At 46.4% G+C, this 23,858-nt stretch overlaps 1 protein-coding gene across 28 annotated transcripts in view; it reads left to right on the top strand.

Annotated features, from left to right (window-relative positions):
* The window catches only part of LOC105467387 (WD repeat domain 20), an 88,408-nt gene that overhangs the window by 49,318 nt on the left and 15,232 nt on the right, over positions 1-23,858 (top strand). For 10 of the 28 annotated variants that reach the window (XM_024788386.2, XM_011716959.2, XM_024788385.2 and 7 more), the window contains exon 2: positions 10,089-10,271. The exons of 5 other annotated variants lie outside the window; for them this stretch is intronic. Coding sequence is in view for 11 of the 23 variants with exons in the window: in XM_011716959.2 (XP_011715261.1) it covers positions 10,089-10,271 (183 nt within the window). In the remaining 12 variants the exon portion in view is untranslated. 13 more of the 28 variants (XM_011716954.2, XM_024788387.2, XM_011716956.3 and 10 more) reach the window with 6 other exon arrangements.

Genomic DNA, 23,858 nt, shown 5'->3' with positions numbered 1-23,858 from the left:
TTTTTACTTAACACACGTTACATACTTTGTAACTGTGTGTGTCTTTTCATTTTGGGATGACATGAAGGTGATGTTCCACACATCTTACATCTTGCTATTTGCTGACGTTTGACTCGTTGTCCTGCCTGCCTCCCCTCTGTCTAGTTCTCTGTGCCGCCTCCCAAAGCCTTGCTGTGGCTAAACACAGCCCCTTGAACGTGGGTGGCCAGGGCTCATTCCAGGTCAGAGCCCATCAGAAGCGCACTAGAGACAACACACCAACGGTTGGTCTTTAGTGAAGGGGATTGGTTTGGAATGCCAAGCGAGTGTGGGCTGTACTAGTATGTTTGAGAATGAAGGGGAGGAATGGAAACTAAGAAAGAGAAGCTACTGTTTTGTTCCGGAAGATTATATTGGAAGGAAAACCTGCTGAAAGTGGGCTTCCACTGCTGGTGTCCTTCTCCAGGAAATTTAGGTCAGAAAGAAACATTCTCTTTTCCTTATGTCTATTTCTTTGAAGGTATTAATGAATGATGAGAATTTTCAAAGCCTGTATGATAAGTAGCAAGTCCTTATGTATTCAGAAGGAAACTAATGTTTTCTGAGTGCCTTTTAAGTGCCAGGGATTCTCCTGGGACTTATATTATTTCACTTTAATAAAATAATGCTGTGAGGCAAATGATTGAAAAGAAGAAGTAGATCTGGAATCTGGGCCACGCTGAGAGAGGATGGAATATTTGAGTCCCACTTCAACAAGCCTAGGAACATGGAGTCACACAGTGATAGAACTGTAGAACTAGGTGCCACCTCACATATCTGCTGCAACACCCCAGCAGTAGAAGGCGGTGCAGTAGAAGGTGCATGGGCTGGAATTTTGATGGCCAGACTCTACCAGTAGGTTCCTCTGGGTGGCTGATTCTGTTTTCTTGTTTATAAAATGGGGGTGACAGTTGTACCTACTGCATAGGTTTGTAGCGAGGTTTCAAAAAACTGATGCATGGAGGTGCTTTGTAAAGTGTAGTGGTGTACTAGTATTTACTGATGGAGACTATTTGCTTTCATGGATGGACACCCAAGAAGGCATTTATTGTTAGCATTTTGGTCAGCAAAATAATTATCAAGATTGCGCCACTGCACTCCAGCCTGGGTGACAGAACGAGACTCCGTCTCAAAAAAAAAAAAAAAAGAAAAAAAGATTGTATGTTTGCTTTCATATACATTTGGCTGTAGGTCTCTTGGTTTCTATCACTTTACTATTCTTTCCCTCCATTTTCAGAATTGTTTCCTTTCTGTGACAGATATTCAATGATAACTTTCTGTGTGCCAGGCCCTCTATTAGATGTTGGAGACAGGGAGGTGAATAACAGATAAATTCTTGTCCTTTTTGAAATGAAACACTTGAAACTGTACAGTTTGTTTTATCTGTGGGCATAGGTGACCCAGGCCTAACTGACTTCTTACGTTTCTGACATACATATATTTTAAACAAGTGTTAGGCTCTTTACATATTGTTAATGCCAACTGTTCAGATATTTTGGTTGTAACTATTGAATTGAAGAGATCAGGAGGAGCATGGATTGTGTGGGTGTTTCCATAAGATAAACCTGGTTTTGTTGCCCCTTCAAGGGCAGCGGTGGGACTGTGGAATTGGCATCTGTGTGGTACTCTGCAGCTGATTGTTACTTGAACATTAAACTGTTCACCTACACTGAAGTGTGGGCCGTTGAAGATGTTTGAAAATCACTGTGTGGTATTTTTGCCATTAGATCCACCCAGTTGTTTCCCATTATGTTGAAGAAAATTTTGGTTAAATAGTTGAACTTTGTTCAAAAGGTGAGTATCAGCTCTGAGTGGCCAAGGTCTCTCTTCATCTTCAGTGTCTCCCCCCGACCCCCCACCCAGGTTTCACCAGGATGACAAGCAGATGTGGTCCAGCCCCAGGCCCTGGAGTGTGGACTAATCAATCCCTAACAGGCACTAGCAGCTCCAAGCCTGACTAGGTTAAAAGTTCCACCAAGGGCTGGGCACGGTGGCTCACACCTGTAATCCCAGCACTTTGGGAGGCCGAGGCAGGCGGATCACGAGGTCAGGAGATTGAGACCATCCTGGCTAACACGGTGAAACCCCCTCTCTACTAAAAATACAAAAATTAGCCAGGTGTGGTGGCAGGTGCCTGTAGTCCCAGCTACTTGGGAGGCCGAGGCAGGAGAATGGCGTCAACCCTGGAGGCGGAGCTTGCGGTGAGCCATGATGGCGCCACTGCACTCCAGCCTGGGCGACAAAGTGAGACTCCGTCTCAAAAAAAAAAAAAAAAGTTGCACCAAAAAAACCCGTGGAACAGTCTTTCCTATGTGGTTTATTTTGGATCTGAAGTTTTAAGATAGGCCCCTAGTTGTTCCACTTCTTTTCTAGTGGGTGATCCTTTGTGGCTGTTGGAAGTAATTTCTTGGTCACTTTTGGTCCCTGTTTTGGTTGTCTGAGATGTGGTCAAGAGGAATGGTAGCACTACAGTCGTTCTCTTCTGATTTTCAAAATGGCTTATGGCAACCTTTGATGCTGCTCAGACTGCTCCAGCTAGTTTAGATTAATTCATTCAGGCTGTCAGTGACTCAGCAGCCTCCTGGCTTCTTTCTTGTTTTTAAAAGGAGCTGGACTTTCACAATATATGGAATATAGTTAACATATTGCAGCTAATAAGTGTGGCACATAGTGCTAGGCATCAGTGAAGGGGACTGGAAGAATGTCACATAGGCTAGGGGGGCCCGGGGGACATGACATCTCTGCTTTTGTGAATATGAGGGTAGGGGATGTTTTCTGGGTGAAAGAAGGAATGGCAGGAAAGGCAAGGTGTCAGAAGCACAGGCAGCAGCCAGGGTTCTTTGGGGTAATGTGTGTGGAGGGACGGGGGTGATAAGGCCACATTGGGCAGCCTGTGAGTGCTAAGCTGTAGGCCCTGCAGAGCTGTGGCAATGGTGGAGTCGGGGAGTGACCTAAGGCTTCCCGAAGATGCATCTGCAAAGTGTAGGCAGATTGCATGGGATTAGAAATGGGTGGAAGGAGACTGGCGCAGAGCTAGAGAGGCTGAGCTAGGCTGGGGAAACCCAGGCTGGATGAGGGCCCTGAAGCTGTCCTTTGGGCAGGGGTGCCAGGCTGGGGACCCAACAGAGTGCCAAGTATAAGGCTGGTTGGGGTGGGGCTTAAGGATGGGAGGAGTGGACTGAGGAGGTAGAGAGGTAGAGAGTGCTTTGGGTGTAGGCCAGGTGAGTTTCTGGTCTGCCTGCATTAGGCATTTGGTAGCTATTAGCTATGCCAGTAAAAGGATCTTTTACTTTTCTGGCAAGACTCTGCAAGACCAGTTCTCTCTTAGGTGATTCTCAGGTGGGGATGTGAAATTTAGGGAAAATAAAACTACCTTTATTACCTACACTGTCTCCACCTGATTCATTTAAAATTATATCTAAGATTATAATTTGACACACATTTTTCAAAAGAGCTCTGAGATATTTTTCATACCACCTCAGATGCTTCTGGGCACTCAAGAGTTTTATCAAGTAAAACTTTACCAGGCCCATGTGATGTGATGTGGCTGTTGCCCGTGATGCCACAGGCTTCCCAAAGCCCTACTGAGGCCCACTAAGTTGGTGGGAACCAGGCTGCAAGCTCTTTGCCTTTGGCGGAATAGCCCCTCGCAGGTTCAAGTCCTTCCTCCACATTTCTGTCCACTCAGCAACATTCCCAAGGGAAGAGTGAGGAGGCAGGGCTGTGGTGAAGGCATGAACTGGAACTGGAGGGTTTCTTTTGCAGACCCTTTGTGGTACTGGACAGAAATTCCTCAAGGACCTATAGGCTCATTAGTGCCTTGCTGAACTAACCCAGCTGACTCTGAATTTCAGTAGTAGTATTCCAGAAAAATTAGTTAGGCATGGTGGCACACACCTGTGTCCCAGCTACTTGAGAGGCTGAGGCAGGAGGATCAATTGAGCCCAGGAGGTTGAGGCTGCAGTGAGCTGTATTTGCATCGCTGTACTCCAGTCTGGGCAACAGAGCAAGACCATGTTTACCAAAAAAAAAAAAAAAAAATTCCAGATATTTTAAGAATGAAAAGTCTAAGGAAGGCCAGGTGTGATGGCTCACGCCTGTAATCCCACCACTTTGGGAGGCCAAGGCAGGCAGATCACTTGATGTCAGTTCGAGACCAGCCTGGTTAACATGGTGAAACCCCGTCTCTACAAAAAATACAAAAATTAGCTGGGCGTGGTGGCACGTACCTGTAATCCCAGCTACTCGGGAGGCTGAGGCAGGAGAATCACTTGAACCCAGGAGGCAGAGGTCGCAGTGAACCGAGATCTCACCATTGCACCCTAGCGTAATAGAGTGAGACCTTGTCTCAATAATAATGATAGTAATGAAGAAAAAGAAAAAGTCGAAGGAAAAGAGAAGTATTACATTTAAAAATGTCTACTTACTGATCAAGGCTTTGATAACTAGTTGTTTCTTTAGCAGGAATTTTAAAACTGTCACTTAAAATTTTTCTATTAAGTTGAGAACTTAGTAAGTATGATGAGACTGTCAAATTATTTGTAATCAGTAACTCCTTATGCATACTCGTGAGCATAATGATAAAATTTAAACTTTCCATAGAAAAAAGAAACAGTTGTGGTTTAATATATGCTACAAATACTTAGCATCTGTGGCAGGCTGGATACTCAGCTGGGGCTGGAGACCAAATACCCGATTCTTAAAATGGATAAGAATGTTTAATAAATCGGTTCTTCTATAAATTCATATTTATCTGTCAGAATCTGAGTGGAAAAAAACTTATGTTGAAGAACTTAGTTAATTGGTAATAGTTAGGATGCAAACCATTTTTTGAAATCCCAAAGTCTGTAGAGTCTATCAGAAAGCTGAAAAAAACTAATTTTATGGAACTAGACAGTGGTAACTGTTTAATAAAGTTCTCCTTAAAAGAGTTTTTGTTATTTGAATTGATTATAACAGACATAAAACAATTCTGAAGTCATGTAAGTGATTAAATATTAAATGTTGTGGAACGAATTAAGTACTTGAGAATTGTTGGGAAAATCCTTGCTGTGGGTGGTGGGACTTGAACTGACGGTCAAGATTCCTGGGGAGGCAGGCAGAGGAGACTGTCCCTACCAAGAGGGTGACTTAATGAAGCCAAGAAAGAGGGGATGTATGCTCAGGCCAGTGCTCATGAGTTGTGTGGAGGGCCAGTGAAGGGTGGAGAGGCAAGATTGTGTAGAGCTGGTAAGAGCACAACCTCCTGACCCGGAACTTCCTTCCAGGTCCCTCATCAGTGTAATGTGGAAACATTAGTACCAGCTTTGAGGGGTGACTAGGACTGGATTGGATGATGAGTGTAAAGTTCCTGGTGCAGGCCTGGCACATAGAAAGTGTTGACTAGGCCAAACGCGGTGGCTCACGCTTGTAATCCCAGCACTTTGGGAGGCCAAGGCAGTTGGATCACCTGAGGTCAGGAGTTTGAGACCAGCCTGGCCAACATGGTGAAACCCCGTCTCTACTAAAAATACCAAACAACAACAACAACAAAACAAAAAATTAGCCAGGTGTGGTGGCAGGCTCCTTTAATCCCAGCTACTCAGAAGGCCACGGCAGGAGACACTTGAACCCGGAGGCAGAGGTTACAGTGAGTCGAGATCACACCATTGCACTCCAGCCTGGGCAACAAGAATGGAATTCTGTCTTTAAAAAAAAAAAGAAAGTATTGACTAGACAGAAGGTGATATTGCTGTTGGGGAGGATGGGGGTGAACCCTGGAGGGCAGGGGTGCTAGGTACTTTTTCCTACTTTGACTTGATAGAAATTAGGAGGCCACAGGCCAGGCCCAGTGGCTCACACCTGTAATCCCAGCACTTTGGGAGGCTGAGGCGGGCAGATCACTTGAGGTCAGGAGACCGAGACCAGCATGGGCAACATGGTGAAACCCTGTCTCTACTGAAAATACAAAAATTAGCTGGGCATGTTGGTGCATGCCTGTAATCCCAGCTGCTGAGGAGGTTGAGGCACAAGAATTGCTTGAACCCTGAAAGTGGAGGTTGCGGTGAGCTGAAGTCATGCCAATGCACTCCAGCCTTGGCAACACAGCAAGACTCTATCTCAAAAAAATAAAAAAAATAAAAAAATAAAAAAAAAGGAAAAAGACATTAGGAGACATTTTGATTAGAGATAAGATGTAGCTGGAATGAATGAATAATGGTAGCTACCCAAATACTTCTGTGTGCTCTGTGCTTTCTGTTGTCTGCAGGCCTCACCATTGCCGTGCAGGAGAGGGGCCTTTCATCTCCTAGGCTTGGTGAGAGGAAACTTGCACTTTGCCCAAGGCCACTTGGCTACCAAGAGGGAAGGCAGGATTTGAACTTAGGCTTGCCTGGTCTGGGCTCTTTCTCTCTCTACCAGACCGCCCCTGCCTGGGAAGCCATCTGCCAGGGGTTGATGACCCCATGGGAAGAGGAATAGCTGGCTCGGGTGGTTACTTCTGCTCCTAAAAAGGTGTGTGAGCTCAGAGTGCATGTTGGCCCCGACACCCCATCCCCCGCCTCCCAGAGAAGGAGGAAATACGATGGTCACATATCAATGGAAATTGAGTTAGAACTCAGCGATGAATGGAAAGAGGACCGGTGAGTGGGAGATGGATGTGCTTGGACATGAAGGCAGGCACTGGGAGACCTGGCCTTTCTCTATCTGAGGTGGGGCTCCAAAAAGCTCAGGCCCAAGAGTGGAGTCCATAGATTTTTCAGAAATACAATTTTTTTTTATGGGCACATAACCTAGCAGTCACTTCAGATTTCTTGGTAGTTCTTACTTGGTAAAGGTGACATATTGCCTGGCTGGACTTCTGCTGTTCCAGTTTGGTCAGTGCCGCTGGAGAGGGATTGGGGAGGGAGGAGTGACCTTAGGTGAGAGAGATTCTAAGTGTTCCTTGGGGCCAGCCAGGTCAACTTTTGTGTCTTCTGGACAGTGCCACTCACACTAGTGCTGACAGACCAACTTTAAAAAAATTTTAGTCTATGTGGATTGATACTTTTGTAAAAATAAAAAGAATTAATAGGAAAAGAAACTGAAAGAAACATGCAGAATACAAACTCTGACTTTTTATCATTAGATTCAACAGATGTAAAATTTGTCAGTTGCCATAAAAGTTTCTAAACTCTTATTCTCAATTTCTGTACTACAGGCAGTGCATTTGACTGCAGACTAATAAACTAGTCCTGGACTGGTACACTTCAAGAGCAGTGACCTAGGAAGAAAGTTTGTTAAGCAAATTAGTAGAATAAACAGGGTATTTTTAGAATATTTACCTGATTTTTTACTTTTTTTTTTTTTTGAGACGGAGTCTTGCTCTGTTACCCAGGCTGGAGTGCAGTGGTGTGATCTCGGCTCACTGCAACATCCGCCCCCCAGGGTCAAGCGATTCTCCTGTCTCAGCCTTCCGAGTAGCTGGGATTACAGGCGCCTGCCACCACACCCGGCTAATTTTTGTATTTTTAGTAGAGATGGGGTTTCATCATATTGGTCAGGCTGGTCTTGAACTCCTGACCTCAGGTGATCCTCCCTCCTCAACTTCCCAAAGTGCTGGGATTACAGGCATGAGCCACCATGCCTGGCCCATTTTACCTGATTTGAGAGTAAACATAATATCTTCTCATTTAAAATGCTTCCATCTTTTCAGTAAAATTCCATATTGGGAGGCAGGGATGTAAAAACATACCAATAACTGAAGCCAATGTAGTTGTGAGGGGGTCCCTGAGTCTAACCCTAAACTGGTGGCAGTACTTAGAAAAATAGGTGCTTTTACTTCCTCTGTTGTTTCTGAGAAACATTACCTATTCTTTAATTTATATTAGACTGTTTTCTTTGTTAATTTCTGTCTGGCCTTTGACTTGATCTGTGTATTTCAGTGCATAATTTTAGGTATATTCTTTTAGGGGAAAGTTCCCTAAGTGGTAGTTGTCGTTTTGTCTTGCTGTGTCATCTAGCCTGGAGTGCAGTGGTGCAATCCTAGTTAACTGTCACCTTGAACTCCTGGGCTCAAGCAGTCTTCCCATCTCAGCCTCCTGAATAACTAGGACCACAGGCGTGCACCGCCACACCTAGCTGATTTTTTATTTTTCCTAAGCAAACTAAAAAAAAAAAAATAAGTCTCAAGAGTTGAATATACTGATACCGTAATTATGTGTAACTTAATTGTTTGTATTTCAAATTGGATTTTTGTTCTCTAGCTGCCAGTTATATCTTATTTTATATTTGTTGGTTTTTTGTTTTTTTTTTTGGTGGGTGTCTTCCTCGTTCTGAGATGGATGGCGTGTGGTGTTCTCTCAGGCCAGGTTTCTCTTTTCCTGCCATCCGAGCCTGCTCAGAAGCTGCCTTCCTCAGACGGCCTGTCCGTGGCCATCGTCCTGGGCCCCGCTGCTCACTCTCGCAGCACTCGGCAGAGCTGCCTTCAGCCCGCCTTGCTGCACAGCAGCGGCTCCCCTCCGCTGGCCCCTTTTCTCCTCGCTCCAAAGTCAGGACTCCCTTTTGTTTTGTATCGTGCTTTGTGTTACACTTTTCAAGGCTCTTTCATGTATATATTCTCTTATTTCATCCTCCAGACAATCCCATGAGGTTGGTAGAACAGAGATTCTCATCTCCGTTTTAACTGAGGTGAGGCTGGGAGAGTGTCCGCATGGCATGCACCCTCATTCCTTTGCCCTGGGGCTCCCAGAGCTACTTGTTACCGCTCAGGTCCAGACTTCCACATGTGCAAGGTTTTGAGTTTGCTCAAAGACGCCTGTAATTTTGAGGTCCTCTTTCTATTCAGTATTTATATTTGTTATTGGAAAGTCAAACGTTAGAATACTTGGTTCAATGTCACAGGCCTCTTTGGAAGAAAGAAATCTTCAGAACCTGAGGGGCGGTCAGTAGAGAACTAGAGCCGGGAGCCCCAGAGGGCCACACAGGGTGAACTGGGTGTCTTGAGGGCCGAGTTCTGCTTCAGGGTTAGTTGTCTCCACCGGAGATTTCCAGATAAGAGTGGGAGGGGGTGGGTTTCCCTTATTTCACCAGTAAAAGCCCAGCATATTGGGATGCCACAGGACATTTCTCACGAAGAAAAGAATCCTTCTTGAAAGTGGGGAGGGCACATTGAAAAATCACTGTTCACCCAAGTGAGAAATCATTTGCTCTTGACTCTCTCTCCCCATCCCCTTAATGGCCAAACAGATCTGGGTTCCAAATCCAGTCCTGCCACTTACTAGGTAGGTATGGTGACGTTGGTCAAGTTATTTAACTTCCCTAAACTTGTTTTCTCATCTGTAAAATGGGTAAGATATTGTCCACTCTGGAGCATTACTGTTAGGATTAAGGACAATGCATGTAAAGCTCTTTGCTTATGGCCTCAATAAGTGAATGTTCCCTGAAACCTAATCCAGAAGAGGGATTTTGACCCAGGAAGGGAGCCACCTGTACAGAGTGGGCTCCAGCAGTGGGTCTTAGACTTGGGTGGGCATCAGAATCACCTGGAAGGCTCTTTAAACTAAGGCTTGCTGGCCCTACTCCCATAGTTTCTGATTCATTTAGTCTGGGGTGAGGTTTGAGATTTTTGCATTTCTAAGTTCCCACGTGCTGCTGCTGCTGCTTCTGGTTTGGGGACTACATTTTGAGAACCACTGGGCTGCAGGTAACTGGCCAGTGGGCATTTAGGTGCTGTAGATACATTGAAAGCTGAGCTTGTTATGTGGTCACTCTGTTAGACACTGCTTGAAATGCATTTTGAAAATACTGAATTTAGTATCTCAAGGATATTTCCTGCTGAAGTCCAGGAGTCTTTGTTACATGTACTTGAAGGAGAATAAGTTGTGAAAGTAACAGTTATAAACATATTATAGATAGTCTAATAATATCGAATTGGCTAAGGTATGTGAAAGTGCTTTTATAAAATGTTAGATGAATGTTGTCACAACTGAAAAAATATTTTAAATAACTTCGTTTTTAAGATTAAACATCATAATGGAGTATAAAATAGCATAACTTAGATTTCTCATCTCAATGTGCTGTTTACTGTATGTATTTTTCTCTTTCTCCTCCAGGCTGCTGACTTGAGTAAACCAATAGATAAAAGGATATACAAAGGAACACAGCCTACTTGTCATGACTTCAACCACCTAACAGCCACAGCAGAAAGTGTCTCTCTCCTAGTGGGCTTTTCCGCAGGCCAAGTCCAGCTTATAGACCCAATCAAAAAAGAAACTAGCAAACTTTTTAATGAGGAAGTAAGTAGCACCCTGTCTTAGCTGTTAAGAATCCCTTTAAGAGTTGATACATTCTCACCAAGGTTAGTGGGCCTTATTTTGCACTTCAGGCTAAGCCCATTTTTTATTCGCCCAGCCCTCCTACCTAGTATGCCCAAGTTTAAATGTGGTGGATAAATTTGTTGACCTTACCTGTTCTTCCTTGGGGTAACTGTTTTGTGCATTTTTATGGAGCATGCTCAGGTGTCTATAACAGTTGTTTTAAAACTCTTCTATAATGGAGATAGGGACAGTACTGTAACTCGGTATGTATAATTTAAATAAGAAAATATAGAATTCCAAAGTTGGTTTACATCACCAGAACATTTCATGCAGATCAAAGAACTTGATGACATTTCCTTAGGCTGCTTAAATTGTAGCTAAAGCTTCTGTATGTGTGTTTGACAGTTATTTGGCTAAGGAGTACTTCACTTGCTCTTGAAAATAGTTGCTGTAAACTCACCTTTGACATAGTTAGAAATTCTGGCACTTGAAGTTTGGTCACATGACATAGCTTTTGCCAGTGTTGTAGTATGTACTGGGGTTTCTAGTATCTTCAATTTCATTCTGGAAAGAGCCTGAGATATCTGAGCTGTCTGTTCAGGAACATGTCAGGGCTGTTAAATGTGGCATATAGAAATTGCCAAGTAGATTATATTTTTTAAAGCTGTTGGAGCATCTTTCAGCCTCAAATATTGCTATTTCATATTTAATGTTCTTCCTCCTCTGTTTCAGTATGACTTTTCTACCAAGTGGGAAAGATAAGGTAGGCTTGCTGAGTTAGAAACCCTGGGTTCCAGTCTCTACTTGGGACCTTGCCGCTGAGGTGCAAGGGTCAGGCTATGTAGGACCCCCTCCCTTTTGCATTGTTGCATGGTTTGAACATCATTAACTTGGAACAAAAACACATTATAGAATATGGTTTTTAAGAAATAATTTTGTTTGGGGAAGAAAGTTCAAATTGACAAATAAATGGCAGTTAAAATTTGGATTCTTCTGCAGTCGTGGTGCTTGCTATCCATGCAAATCAGCGTCCACCCAGGGTGCTCCTGTCTGACCTCGCCAGTGGGTTTGATAAGATCTTAGGAACCATGCCGTCTCTTCTAGTTTCCTCTGAGTTGACTGGAAATAAAACTTGCCATCTGGACTGACACACTGTAGAGGAAAAGTATTTAATCCCATTTTGCATTAAAAAAAAGTGAAGCAGAAAATATTTTATTTACCTAGATGTTTTGTTAGTATCATCCGAGGAAGTGATTTCTGAGTAGCTGGATGATTATTTTTTTGGTGCTGGGTTGCGGGAGCAGCACACAAAATTGGCCTCCTGTGCACTGTTAGCAGAAATTGTGAATTTGGAATCATTGTGGGTTTTTATTGTTTAGGTAAGGGAGAGTGTGATTGAGGGGGCAGGGATTGGAGCCATGTACAGGGCTGTTAGTAAACAAGACCCGGAGGCAGCCCTGGCCGAGGATGGTACAGAATGCCGCTTAGAGAACAAGAAAGTTTTGTGTGTCGTGGCAGGGGGAGGGCAGGGAGTTGGAGACCACACGTCCCCAGAGTTTCAGGGCTCTGGGAGCACCCAGGCTGCGTCAGCCAGAACTATCGCTGCCCTGGTGACTGGGAGTTGCAGGCTGGAAGGCAGCTCCTCATTCTTCGTGATTTAAGCATGAGTTTTCTCATACTCATTTTACATTTTATTTGAAAAATTGCTATTTAGAATGCTAGGACTGTGTGTGGTTTAATGCCAGCTTGGCATTTACAGCTTGAGGCTGAAATTGATTGCCCTTCATAGTAAGGAAATTCTCTGGCCGTGTGGATAAATTTTTATCAGATTTTGGTCAGAATGTCTAAGAGCAAGAGTCACTGGAGGTTTGTTCCTTAGAGAGTGCCAGGAATGGTGGTGGAGTAGTCATCGTGTCGTGCTTTGCTATGGTGTGAGATTTACAGGTTTCAAGGCACTTTTACCTGTGGCCTCTATGGGGAGGGTGGGCAGTTATACCCATTTTACAGATGAGGAAATAGTCAAAGAGCACGTAAGTGAATTGTCCAGATCAGGTCACAAGTTGATGACAGAGTTGGAACCAGAATTAATCCAGAAACTCTTATTGGTTACAGGCCCTACCATGCATGGTTGCCAGATCAGCTCTTGCCCTTCTGGGAGCTCACAGTTTAGTAAGGATGGACAGAGAGTACTGGGCGTGTGTCAGCATAGCGATATGAACAAAATACCAAGGGGTAGCTGCCGCAGGAATTCTTCAGTATGCATCACATAACATAAGGTTTTTAAAAATGTTAAGTTCACTGGGGGAGTTCCAAGAAATGCTTTCAGAAAGTGACATTTGATCTGGGTCTTAAAGGGTACATAGTCGTTAGAGGAGGGTAAGGAAGGCCTTCAGAGCTGGAGGAACAACTGGGCATGTGAAAGAACGTCCAGGAACAGCTTGGCCACATCACAGTGTGGGACTTGGAGTGGCAGGGTTCGAAGCTGGAAAGATCAATTGGAAGCAGCTTGTACTATAAAAGCCCTTTCATGTCACGTGAAGAAATTTGGAGCTGACACTGGAGGATGTGGGGGAGCCTTTGGCCTTTTAATCAAGGGAGTGACAGGATCAACTGTGTTTTTAGAACTCTTGTCAGCACTTGTGGAAGGCGGATTGGAATGAAGACAGACAGGATGAAGGTAGCAAGACCAGTGAGGAGGCTCTAGTAACTGTCCAGGTGAGAGCTGAGGGCTTGAACTGGAGTTGTGGCCACTGTTTCATTCATTCAGGACCTGACTTCCTGCCACATGCCCAGCACTGGGTCTGCGGCAGCAGCAAAACCTGCCTTCCTGTGGCCCCTCAGGAGGGAAGAGAGGTGATAGCACCACCCAGACACACTGGTGACCACAGATGGTGACACTCTGTGATGTCAGAGGCAAGAGAGCAGGCCTGAGAAAGGGAGAGAATCACAGGGGTCTACTTTATTTATTTATGAGACAGAGTCTTACTCTGTCACCCAGGCTGGAGTGCAGTGGCGCAGTCTTGGCTCACTGCAGCCTTCACCTCCTGGGTTCAAGCTATTCTTGTGCCTCACCCACCCAAGTAGCTGGGATTACAGGCCACCACGCCTGACTAATTTTTGTATTTTTAGTAGAGACGGGATTTCACCATGTTGGCCAGGCTGGTCTGGAACTCCTGGCTTCAAGTGATCCACCCACCTCAGCTTCCCAAAGTGCTGGAATTATAGGCATGAGCCACCACGCCTGGCCAACACAGAGGTCTACTTTAAACTGGGAGGCAGAGGACATCTCGCAGGAAGTGGTGTGTTTTAAGCTGAGCCTCATGTGAGAAGAAGGCCAACCAGGTAAGGATCTGGAGATGGAGCATTCCTGCAAAAGGAATAGCTGATGAGGGCCCTTGAGACCAAGGAAACTGAAAGAAGGACAGTTTACCTGGGGAAGGTGGCATGAAGTAAGGGCGTGAGAGTGGAGGGCCACATCACTTAGGGCCTGATCCAGATTTGTTTCTTAGCCTGAAGTATGGGATTCCTTAGAAGGGAGCAGGTGCACAAGGCAGGCAGATTGGTGTTTTTGAAAGGTACCCTGGCTGCTTTTTGGAGACTGAATTGGAGAGATGTATTAATACATCAGGTTTCTGGGTGTCTCTTGCTGTGTTGGATAAGACTGGGAAAGGAGCAGTTGTCAGGGAATGGAGGGGAAGATCAGAGGTTCTCGTCTGTACTTGCTAAGTTTGAGAGACCTGTAGATAGTGGGATGTATGGATCTGGAGCACTAAACTAGGGGTCACAATTTGGCATTTGTCAGCATAGAAATAGTAATCACATCCTTGAGATTAGATGAAAGAGTCTTCGGAGAGATGATGACAAGAACAAAGAAGGCCTGGGACTGAGGCCTGATTATACTCCAAGATTCTGGCCATCTCAGCTACTGTTTTCAAAGGGGCACTTAACACACGGTTAATTACTACGACATTTACAACTTCACAGCCCAGAATGCTGAGGGCTCAGACACCAGCTCTGCCACTTTCTGCTTGCAGGATGATGAGGGTCTCACCTCTCCGCCTGGGTTGGAAAATGGGTGGGAACAGCACCCACCTGAGAGGTCTGTGATGAGGCTCATGAGTGAGTTCAGGCAGGGTGTTTGTGAAGGGCCTGAAGAGCCAGCCTTGGTGCGTGCTCAGCAACGTGGAGGTTGAGAGAAACTCAGAGGCTTCCTTTGCCGGGAGGAGTGGTGTTGGAAGGAAAGGCTTCCGTGGGAGGTGAGATACCAACAGTTTTGAAAGATAAATAATTAATTTTCTAGGACAAGATGGTAGGAGCATGGCGACCCAGGCAGAGACTCAACATGTGTGAGGCCGAGGGTTGGCCCGCTGGTCACAATGACAGCAATGTGGCCTTTCAGTCTTCCTCACCAGAACACCTCTCAGACCCACGTGTTACCACATGTGCACACACCTGCACACAGCAAATCCCCAGCATCAGTTACTCTGGCCTTTGCCTCCTTTCTGGTGCCTGGTACATGAAAATATAATAAATGTTGGGATGGACAGATGAATGGAATGGAATTATAAATTTCAGAAATCCACCTGAGATGAACATAGATGAAAAATTCCCATCTGGGAACAAGTATATTTTAAAAGGTGATTTTCCCCATCAGTTAAAAATTGTGTGCATTTAAAGTGCTTGTTGATAGAAAAATTGGGAAATAGAGAAGTACAAAGAAGGTAGGAAAGCATCACCTCTAAACCGTGATGCTCACTGTTGACTTTCAGTCTATGATTGTTTTCAATGAGGGGACACCATAGGGCTCACGCCTTCCACCTCCACATCTGGCCGCTGATCAGGCCAGCCCAGTGAGCATGGGCAGGCCCTGCCCTCTTCCCGCTCCCTGGGACTGTCCCCTGTCACACTGGAGGTCCTTGCTGGTGCATCTGTTCAAGACCTGAAGAAAGTTGAATGCCCAGTCCTTTCTTGCCCCTCTCAGGAAATCGTCCCCAGCTCCCTGAAGCCTCTGCTTTCCCCAGTCTTCCAGAGTAGATTTGGGGTTTCTGTTTGTAGCATTCTGTACGTATGATGCCCTTGAAAATGTCTAATGGGCCATTATTGAAAGTATCTTGGCGCACGGTTCATCTGACAAGCTCCCAGATCGTGGAGTGTGTCGTCGTCATCAGAGCTGCCCGCAGAGGAGAGTCACCAGTCACATTCAGCCCGCTGTGGTGAAGCACCCCGGAGGGATGAAGAGTTTACTTTTTTAATTTTTCTGTGGAGTGTGTGTGTGTGTGTGTTTGTGTGTGTTGTGTTCACTCTGCCCTGTTTTGAAGTTTGCTTTTTGTAACTAGTGGTTATATATTTGGGGAGGAAGAATTACAAAGGGACAGTTCCTATATGGTGATGAATGCAACCTTGTTGTCTTTGTAAAAATCCTGATTTTGGAGTGTATTCACAGAATAGTAACTTTAAAGGATTTTCAAGTTTGTGTTAATTGTTGGCTGAAATATAAAATGTTAAAGAACTTGGCATTTGGCTTCTTTCGTTACTGACACGATACCCTCTGCTGTTGCCCTTCTCCTCTCGCAGGCTGTGAGGCTGAGGCAGACACACTGGGTAGGCCTCACGTCTCCTTGTGGCATTTAGATCCAGTCTTACTGAAGGAATGCTGAAGAGGAGATGGCCCTGACTCCTGGGGTGTGGAGGGACACTGCTGCCAGCCCAGGCTGGGTGGCCCATCCTGTCAGCTGCAGGTGCCTCCCAGGCGTGGGGTAAAGCTGAGCAGTGTTCTGTCTATTCTGATACAAAGGAATGGTCTGCACAGTTTGTTAGTTTTGTTTCTGTTGCTTTTCTAATCGAAGGAAGGAAATGAGCCCGTAATGATCTACTCCTTAAAGCTTGAACAGAGATAAAATGACATCCGATCCCCTCTTAACGTGGCTTTGAAATACCCTTTCCTAATACTTCCTGAGCCCTCTTCAAATGCCTTTACATAATCAGAGCCTCTAGTTGCCATTTTTGCTTGTGGTTGCATTACGGCTTTTCTAGCAGCTGCTGTGGTTTTTGAATTGTCTCAGTATTTTTGTTATAAATTTATATCTGCATTTTGAAATGCAGATCCACTCACCCCCAAACTAATTTTTGTTTTTTGCTTATCATATTGATAGTAATGAAAAAGAAAAAGAAGTGCCTTAGAAAGCATCAGTGTGAGTTGCTTTCACAAAATGACACTTTGATGTGGTTATAGACTTATTTTTATTCTTGTTTCATTTTAACTAGTCTAGTGTGTTTAGAAAATCTTGTCTGTTGATGGCATTTGGGATGGTAGTGTTTTCGTTGTTTGTGTGATTTTTCTTTGTGTTCATTTCTGAAGTGGCGCGGTCCGTTTGCCTTGCAGAGCTGGAAGTATGGGGAGGGCCACGCTGAGCGTTTGGTGGAGACATGGAGCCTGTATCTCCACAGAGCACTGGCCCAGAGCAGGTGTCTTGATGTACACAGAAATGTGTCCATATTTTGTTTTGCTTTTAAGGTTTATTTGCATTTTGGGTTTTTCGTTTTTATGAAAGTGGTTATTAAGAATGGGCCTTGGAGCGTTTTGGAGTTGGACACTATTGGAGAGCCCTGTGGCCAGGCCAGCTGCTTTGCCAGCACCTCTGTTACTTCCCCTGCCTTCCCTCCCTCTCCTCGCTGAGCATCTGCCCTGCCCGTCACTCAGCGTATCCCTGCCCTGGAGGGGCTGCGACTGGGACTGCTGCTCTCCTCCACTGCTTCCCACCAGAGCCTTCCTGCCTCTGCCTGTCTCTGTTCCCCAGCTCCTCCTTTCCGGCCCAGGGAGCAGGTCCCTCCCCGTCCCCCTCTCCTGGATCTCACCTTCCTCCACCAGGCACCTGCCCTGCACCCTCCTCCCCTACGGTGTCCCTTTGCTCTCAGCACCTTCTCTGCCCAACCCTGCTTCCCTGTGCTCTCTCCTAAGGACCACCCCCTCCCTGCACACTCCATCCCTCTTGGGCTCAGCTTCCTCCAGTCTCAGAGGCCTGTCCTTTGAGGCTCTGGCCCCTATGGCAGCTCCTTCCTCTTCTGCCTGCTCTCCTCATGGCACTTCTGGGTTGTTTGCTTGGATTTTCCTTCTGCTTTCCTAGTTTTTGTCCTGTGCCCTGTACGGAGGTGTGTTTTTGTTTGTTTGTCTGTCTGTTTGTTTGTTTGTTTTTGAGATGGAGTCTCACTCTGTCACCCAGGCTGGAGTGCAGTGGCGCTATCTCGCCTCACTGCAAACCTCCGCCTCCCGGGTTCCTGCCATTCTCCTGCCTCAATCTCCCAAGTAGCTGGGACTACAGGCGCCCGCCACCACGCCCAGCTGATTTTTTGTGTTTTTAGTAGAGACGGGGTTTTACCGTGTTAGCCAGGATGGTCTCGATCTCCTGACCTTGTGATCCGCCCCCGCCCTGGCCTCCCAAAGTACTGGGATTACAGGTGTGAGCCACCGCGCCTGGCCTGTATGGAGGTTTTTCCCAGAGTTTCACACGCTCTTCCTCCGCTGCACCTGCTTCCTTGGAGATATTTATTTATTTATTTATTTCAGAGACAGAGTCTCGTTCTGTCACCCAGGCTGGAGTACAGTGGTGTGATCATAACTCACTGCAGCCTTGACCTGGGCTCAAGTTATCCTCCTTGGAGATCTGAGGATGTTACTCTTCGCAGCCAATTTCTGTGACATTTGTGGTCATATTTATTAGCTGCAGACCTTTCTAGCTGCACACTGGGCAAAACCCAGAGGTCTTTACACACCCCCGCTTTCCATCTTGCCCACCACCCAGCCACATTCTGCCACACTGCCCCTGGTCAAGTTTAAGGCCTCTTTGCCCATGACATGGGCAGTTGTCATAGCCTCCTAACCGTCATAGCCTCCTCATCACCCCCAGCCCACCTTGCATGCTGCACCTACTGCTGGGGGGTTTCATGTTATTCTGCCACTTCCCTTTCTAGAAACTGTCTGTGCCTCCACCGTCTGCAGCAGCATCTCCAGTAGAAACACAGTGCCAGCCACGGGTGCAAGCTTAAATTTTCAATTACCACATTAAAAAAGCAAAACGAGGTGAAATTAATTTTAAGAAAATATTTTATCATATCTATATATCCAAAATACTATTTCAGTGTATAACCAGTATAAAAACTATAAATGAGATCATTGACATTCTTTTTTTCATCCCACAGTTTAGAACCCTGTGTATGTTTACACTGACAGCACATTCCACTTGAGGCCAGTGCTGCGGGACTGGGCAGTGCAAGCGTCAGGGTCCCAGCCAGAGCCCTTTAGCTTCAGACTTCACAGCCACAGCCTGAGTCCCAGCTCACAACTCCAGACCAAATCCCCCTCCCTGCTCATGTGCTGCAGCCGGGACAGATGCCACACATGGCCTGGGACCCCACCCCCTTGGCCTGCTGCATTGGCTGGGCTTTTCCTTGGAGCATGGCCCCTGGTACTCCTGCCACTCCTACCTCTCTGCCCACCCCCAAAACCCCATCCCTCCAGAGGGACGAGAGTTCTGCCTTGGGTATTTTTCAACATCCTCATCCAGATCAAGGCCCCATTGACATTGGAGAATTCAAGCTCAACGGGGAATTCCATTACTTAACATTGAGCGCTGACTAAGATTTTCTTTTTAACTAGACTTTTTTCTAAAAAATATACCTTATAGTGCAGAAACTGGACTGCATAATTTTTATTCTCATATTAATTAAATGTTCTAGGTATTTCTTTTTCTTAATTTGAAAAACAGGAGAAAAATGCATTCTGTTCTCTTCCTCTTTTGTTAAACCCAATCCAAATAAGCCAGAGTCATGTAAGTTCAATGACTGTGCTTCCCACGCTGGCCTGGGGTCTGAGACAGGCTGGTGCCCTGTTCGTGAGAACGCTTGCGAGTGGCCCTGCAGGCTGGTCTTCGGAGCCAGGTGATGTGTGTCTGTGGAGCGGGAGAAGCATGCTCGCGCTGGGGTCTGATGGGCCCATCTGTTCCCCTGGCACTGCTTCTGCTGTGTCTCTCCACCTCGGAGCCCTTGAAGTTGTTCTCTGTGGGGGTACACCTCCCCAAACATCCTGTCAGCCTGATATTTGCTTTCTGTCCTTCTGTCTTGCTCCGTTGTCCACCACCAGCAGAGGAAGAGGCCTTTCTTGGCCGTCCTGTTCAACATTGAAATCACTAAAGTCCCCTCCTCCCCAGCACTTTCTCTTCTCTCCCTGGTTGGTTTTTCTCCACAGCACTTATCATCATCAGATCACATACATTCCACTTGTCTTCTCTTCCCACTTGAGCCTCAATTTCATGAGGGAAAGATGCCTGTTTTAATTTATGTTGTATCAGTGCCTGGCATATGGTATGCACTCAATACTGGATGGATGGATGGATGGTTGGTGGATGGGTGGGTGGATGGGACTTCGGCCAAGTTTCTTGACCTGTGTAAGTTTCTATTTTCTCATGGATAATATGGCAACAATCCCTACCTTCCTGTAGGGAGATAGGCACGATGGCATTTCCATTTTCCATGCGAGGCAATTTGCTGACATCTGTAAAAATCATAAATGTATGGATCTTTTGGCTCAGTTACTCCACTGGGAGTTTATCCTGTAGGTGCATTACTCACACATGTGAGAAGTGCGTGTGTGCAAGGGCATTCATTGCTACATAGATGTCCATCAGGGGGCACTTCCACAGTAAACCACAGTTTATCACAGCGGAATACTCTGCAGCCTTGGAGAAGAGTGAGTGTGCTGTCTTTGTGCGCATACAGACTGATGTACAAATACACTAGGAGGCTGGGTATGGTGGCTCATGCCCTTAATCCCAGCACTTTGAGAAGCCAAGGCAGGAGGATTGCTTTGCTTCCGAAGCCAGGAGTTTGCGACCAGCCTGGACAACATAGCAACACCCTGTATTTACAAAAAAAAGGAAATATTTTTAATCAGCCGGGTGTGGTGACACTCACCTGTAGCACCAGCTACTCAGGAGGCCAAGGTGGGAGGATTGCTTCAGCCTGGGAGGTCAAGGCTGCAGTGAGCTGTGATTGCACCACTGCACTCCAGCCTCGGTGACAGAGCGAGACCCTGTCTCAAAAAAAAAAAAAAAAAAAAAAAGATATGGAATGAGAATGAGAAAGCAGAGGTGAGACAGTGCATAGTATGCTTCCTTTGGTGTGAAAAAGAGTGGATAAATGCGTATTCGTAGTTGCCTTGTACACACACAAAGACACTCTGGAGAGAGAGATGAGAAGCTAGTACAGTGACTCAGGACAGAGGGGCTGCAATGGAGGAGAAGAATGTGAGTGAGGCTTTCTACTGTATACTTTCATGTGAATTATTAATGTATTACCTATTCACACAAAAAACATATCTTGCAAAGTCATGTTGAGGCTTAGAGAGCATGGGTGTAAGCCTCTGCCAGTGGCTGGCACCCACAGTAGACACCGATGGGAAGTGAAGGCCAGCACCGCTGCTGTTGCTGCCCACAGACATTGATGTCTGCCTGCCACTCCCCCGATACTGCTGAGACACGGCGCCCCAGAGCAGCACACATTTTCCCTGCTGTCAAGTACATGATTGACAGAGAAAACCAGTGGGTAAGGCAAGTGAGAAGCCCTTACCACAGAGTAGGTGGATCCAAGGTCCTTTTTTTGGTCTGCGGTTGCTTAAACTGGTGTGCTCAGTCCACCATTGCCAGTGTGTAACAGTAATGTTTAATTAGGCTCACAGAGGAGGACTGAAGTAAATTGGCACAGGATATTATCTGTAAGTTACATCCACGTGTCTACTTACGGTAGTCTCAGTGCACCTTTTTTTTTTTTTTTTTTTTTGAGACGGAGTCTGACTTTGTTGCCCAGGCTGGAATGCAATGACACGATCTTGGCTCACTGCATGCAACCACTGCCTCCCGGGTTCAAGTGATTCTCTTGCCTCAGCCTCCAGAGCAACTGAGATTACAGTTGTGCGCTACCACGCCCAGCTAATTTTTGTATTTTTAGTAGAGACAGGGTTTCACCATGTTGGCCAGGCTGGTCTCGAACTCCAGACCTAAAGTGATCCACCCTCCTCAGCCTCCCAAAGTGCTGGGATTACAGGCATGAGCCACCATGCCCAGCCACAGTGCAACTTTTTAATACAGGAGTGAAGGTTTTTAATGTGTTTTGTCATTGCAGTAACGTTTATTTTTTTTATTTATTTTTATTTTTTGAGACGGAGTCTCGCTCTGTCTCCCAGGCTGGAGTGCAGTGGCGCGATCTCAGCTCACTGCAAGCTCCGCCTCCCGGGTTCCCGCCATTCTCCTGCCTCAGCCTCCCGAGTAGCTGGGACTACAGGCGCCCGCCACCTCGCCCGGCTAGTTTTTTGTATTTTTTTAGTAGAGACGGGGTTTCACCGTGTTAGCCAGGATGGTCTCGATCTCCTGACCTCGTGATCCGCCCGTCTCGGCCTCCCAAAGTGCTGGGATTACAGGCTTGAGCCACTGCGCCCGGCCAGTAACGTTTATTTTTAATGGTGCTATAACTGTTCATACCTCACCATTGCAAAGCAATACTGTTTTTACTTGATGATATTCATTTTTGAGTTCTCATGCAGTTTTTTGTTGCGTTTTTTAAGGCCCAAAATAAAATTTACTCCTAACCATGCTGCTAGAAGTTTTTATGTCCTTAAATTTCTCCATGCATGGTGAATTGAGTAACAATGAAGTGATCCTAGAAAAACTGGGATTTGATTTGGTTCTGGTGAAATGTAAGGTGCAGGAATTGGGAGCCACTGTACCACAATCAGGACAGCAGTCTGGCTCCCCAGGCCTGAGTTAGCTGGTGTAGGCCTACCTGACAAGGCCAGCGATGGAGTGAGCTGTGGACACCCTTAGGCCCTGGGTGATCAGGTACAGTAGTGTTTGTGGAATCAAGAGTGCTGGGGTAGCCTGGGCCCGGTGGGCACAGCAAGGTCTGGCAGAGCTGTGATGGGGGAGTGGAGGCCTCTTAACCCACCGTTCACCATCACCATCATCCTTGCACCTCCCTCTACCACCAAAAAAAAGCCCTGCTCTGGCCATGTAAATTCTCTCTCTAACCCCTTGCTGAACAAGTTGCACAAAGGTCTAATGGAAACCCTGCCAGAGCAGCGCTAGGTTTTTAGGTTGTTGGCATTAGTGCAGGTCAGGTGCTGTTTATAGGTAGGTCACCAGACAGGAGGGTAGAGGCAGGGGATGAAAATATCGGCTGTGTCCCCAAGGCTGGCTTGCAACGTGCCTATTAATTTAAGAGGGCCTGCCATGCCATTTTACAGCAGTAAGCAGGGACACCTGCTGCTGAGTAGCCTTTGCCCAACACATGGTCCCCAGCCCTGAGGCCATATGCTGTGTGGCGTTCAAGCCTCCATTCTTCCTGCCTGGGGTCATTTGTTAGCAACCTGCCTTCTAGGGTCTAATGTTCATGCAGTGAGCTTGCATGGCTCATTAATTTCTTTTCCAGTCGTTCTTTTAAAAATCGGATCGTCTTATTTCTGTAATTCTCTGTAAAGATGTAGCACACATGGCGGGCACATGGCCTCAAAGCCACCCAGGCAGAAATTGGCATGCTTCTTGGCAGATTCTGCCCCCGTGTGCCCAGTACCCCTCTGGGACTTGAGCCAGGAGCTCCCCACCTGTTAGGTGAAGTGGTGGTGTTCAACTTACCTGGGGCTGCTGGGCTTCTAAAGGGACACTGTGACTGGGGAGATGGTACAGTAGAGAGCATTTGGCAGTAGGAGTTTCTAGGTAGAACTTGGGAGTCTTGGAACTTCCGGATGCGTTCTGGTGATGTGATTTTGCGCTCAGATGGTCTAGAAAGGGACCGCCCCTGTGGAAGCCGTTGCACTGGCAATCCCCATCGCAGGATTGATTGGCAAGCAGGGAAAGAGACTTGTGCCTTTGGTGGGGTGGGTTGGGTATTTTTGCCCTTTGTTATTTGGGTTTTAAAGGCAAGACTACTGACATGTGCCTGTTAAAGAAACACGTCGGTCAGGGGTCCAAAGTTAGCATGGAGCAGAGTGATGGTGATGAGACACACACTCCCGAATGAATCGTCAGTGTATCTCTCTCAATGCCAGCAGAGAGGGTTTCGAGGAGGTGCTTATGGAGAGGCACATGGGGCGGTGCGTGGGAGTGAGGCGGCCTCGGTGGGCCCAGGCTCTGTTTTGGAGTTGTGTGTGCTGCCAGCCGTGGGCTGCGGATTTCACTCCCCACCTTTGAGCCGCCAGAGCAGAGGGGCAGATGGAGCCAGCCCATGACTGACAGTGACAGTAAATGCAGAGAAACCCATTAGGGTGACACAGAGCTCTCCTGGCTGTGAGGACTCAGAGACTTCACCCGCGGGTCATCATAGAGGGGGTGCCACATGTAGATGCAGTGACCCCCAGATTCAGACACTCCTACTGTTAAGGAAGAAAGATCCCAGCAGGGCTGTTCCCTCCGCAGTGAATCCTGGGCCTGGCATAGCGTCTGGCACTTTGTGGCCCCTCTGCAAATATTTGTTGGCTGCCTGACTCCCTCAGCCTCACACCGGTTTTAGAAAGTAATTCTAAAT

Source organism: Macaca nemestrina, chromosome 7 (assembly GCF_043159975.1).
Source record: "Macaca nemestrina isolate mMacNem1 chromosome 7, mMacNem.hap1, whole genome shotgun sequence".
Lineage (NCBI taxonomy): Eukaryota > Metazoa > Chordata > Mammalia > Primates > Cercopithecidae > Macaca > Macaca nemestrina.
The sequence above is the reverse complement of the archived record's forward strand: the minus strand, read 5'-3'. Positions and strand labels throughout refer to the sequence as shown.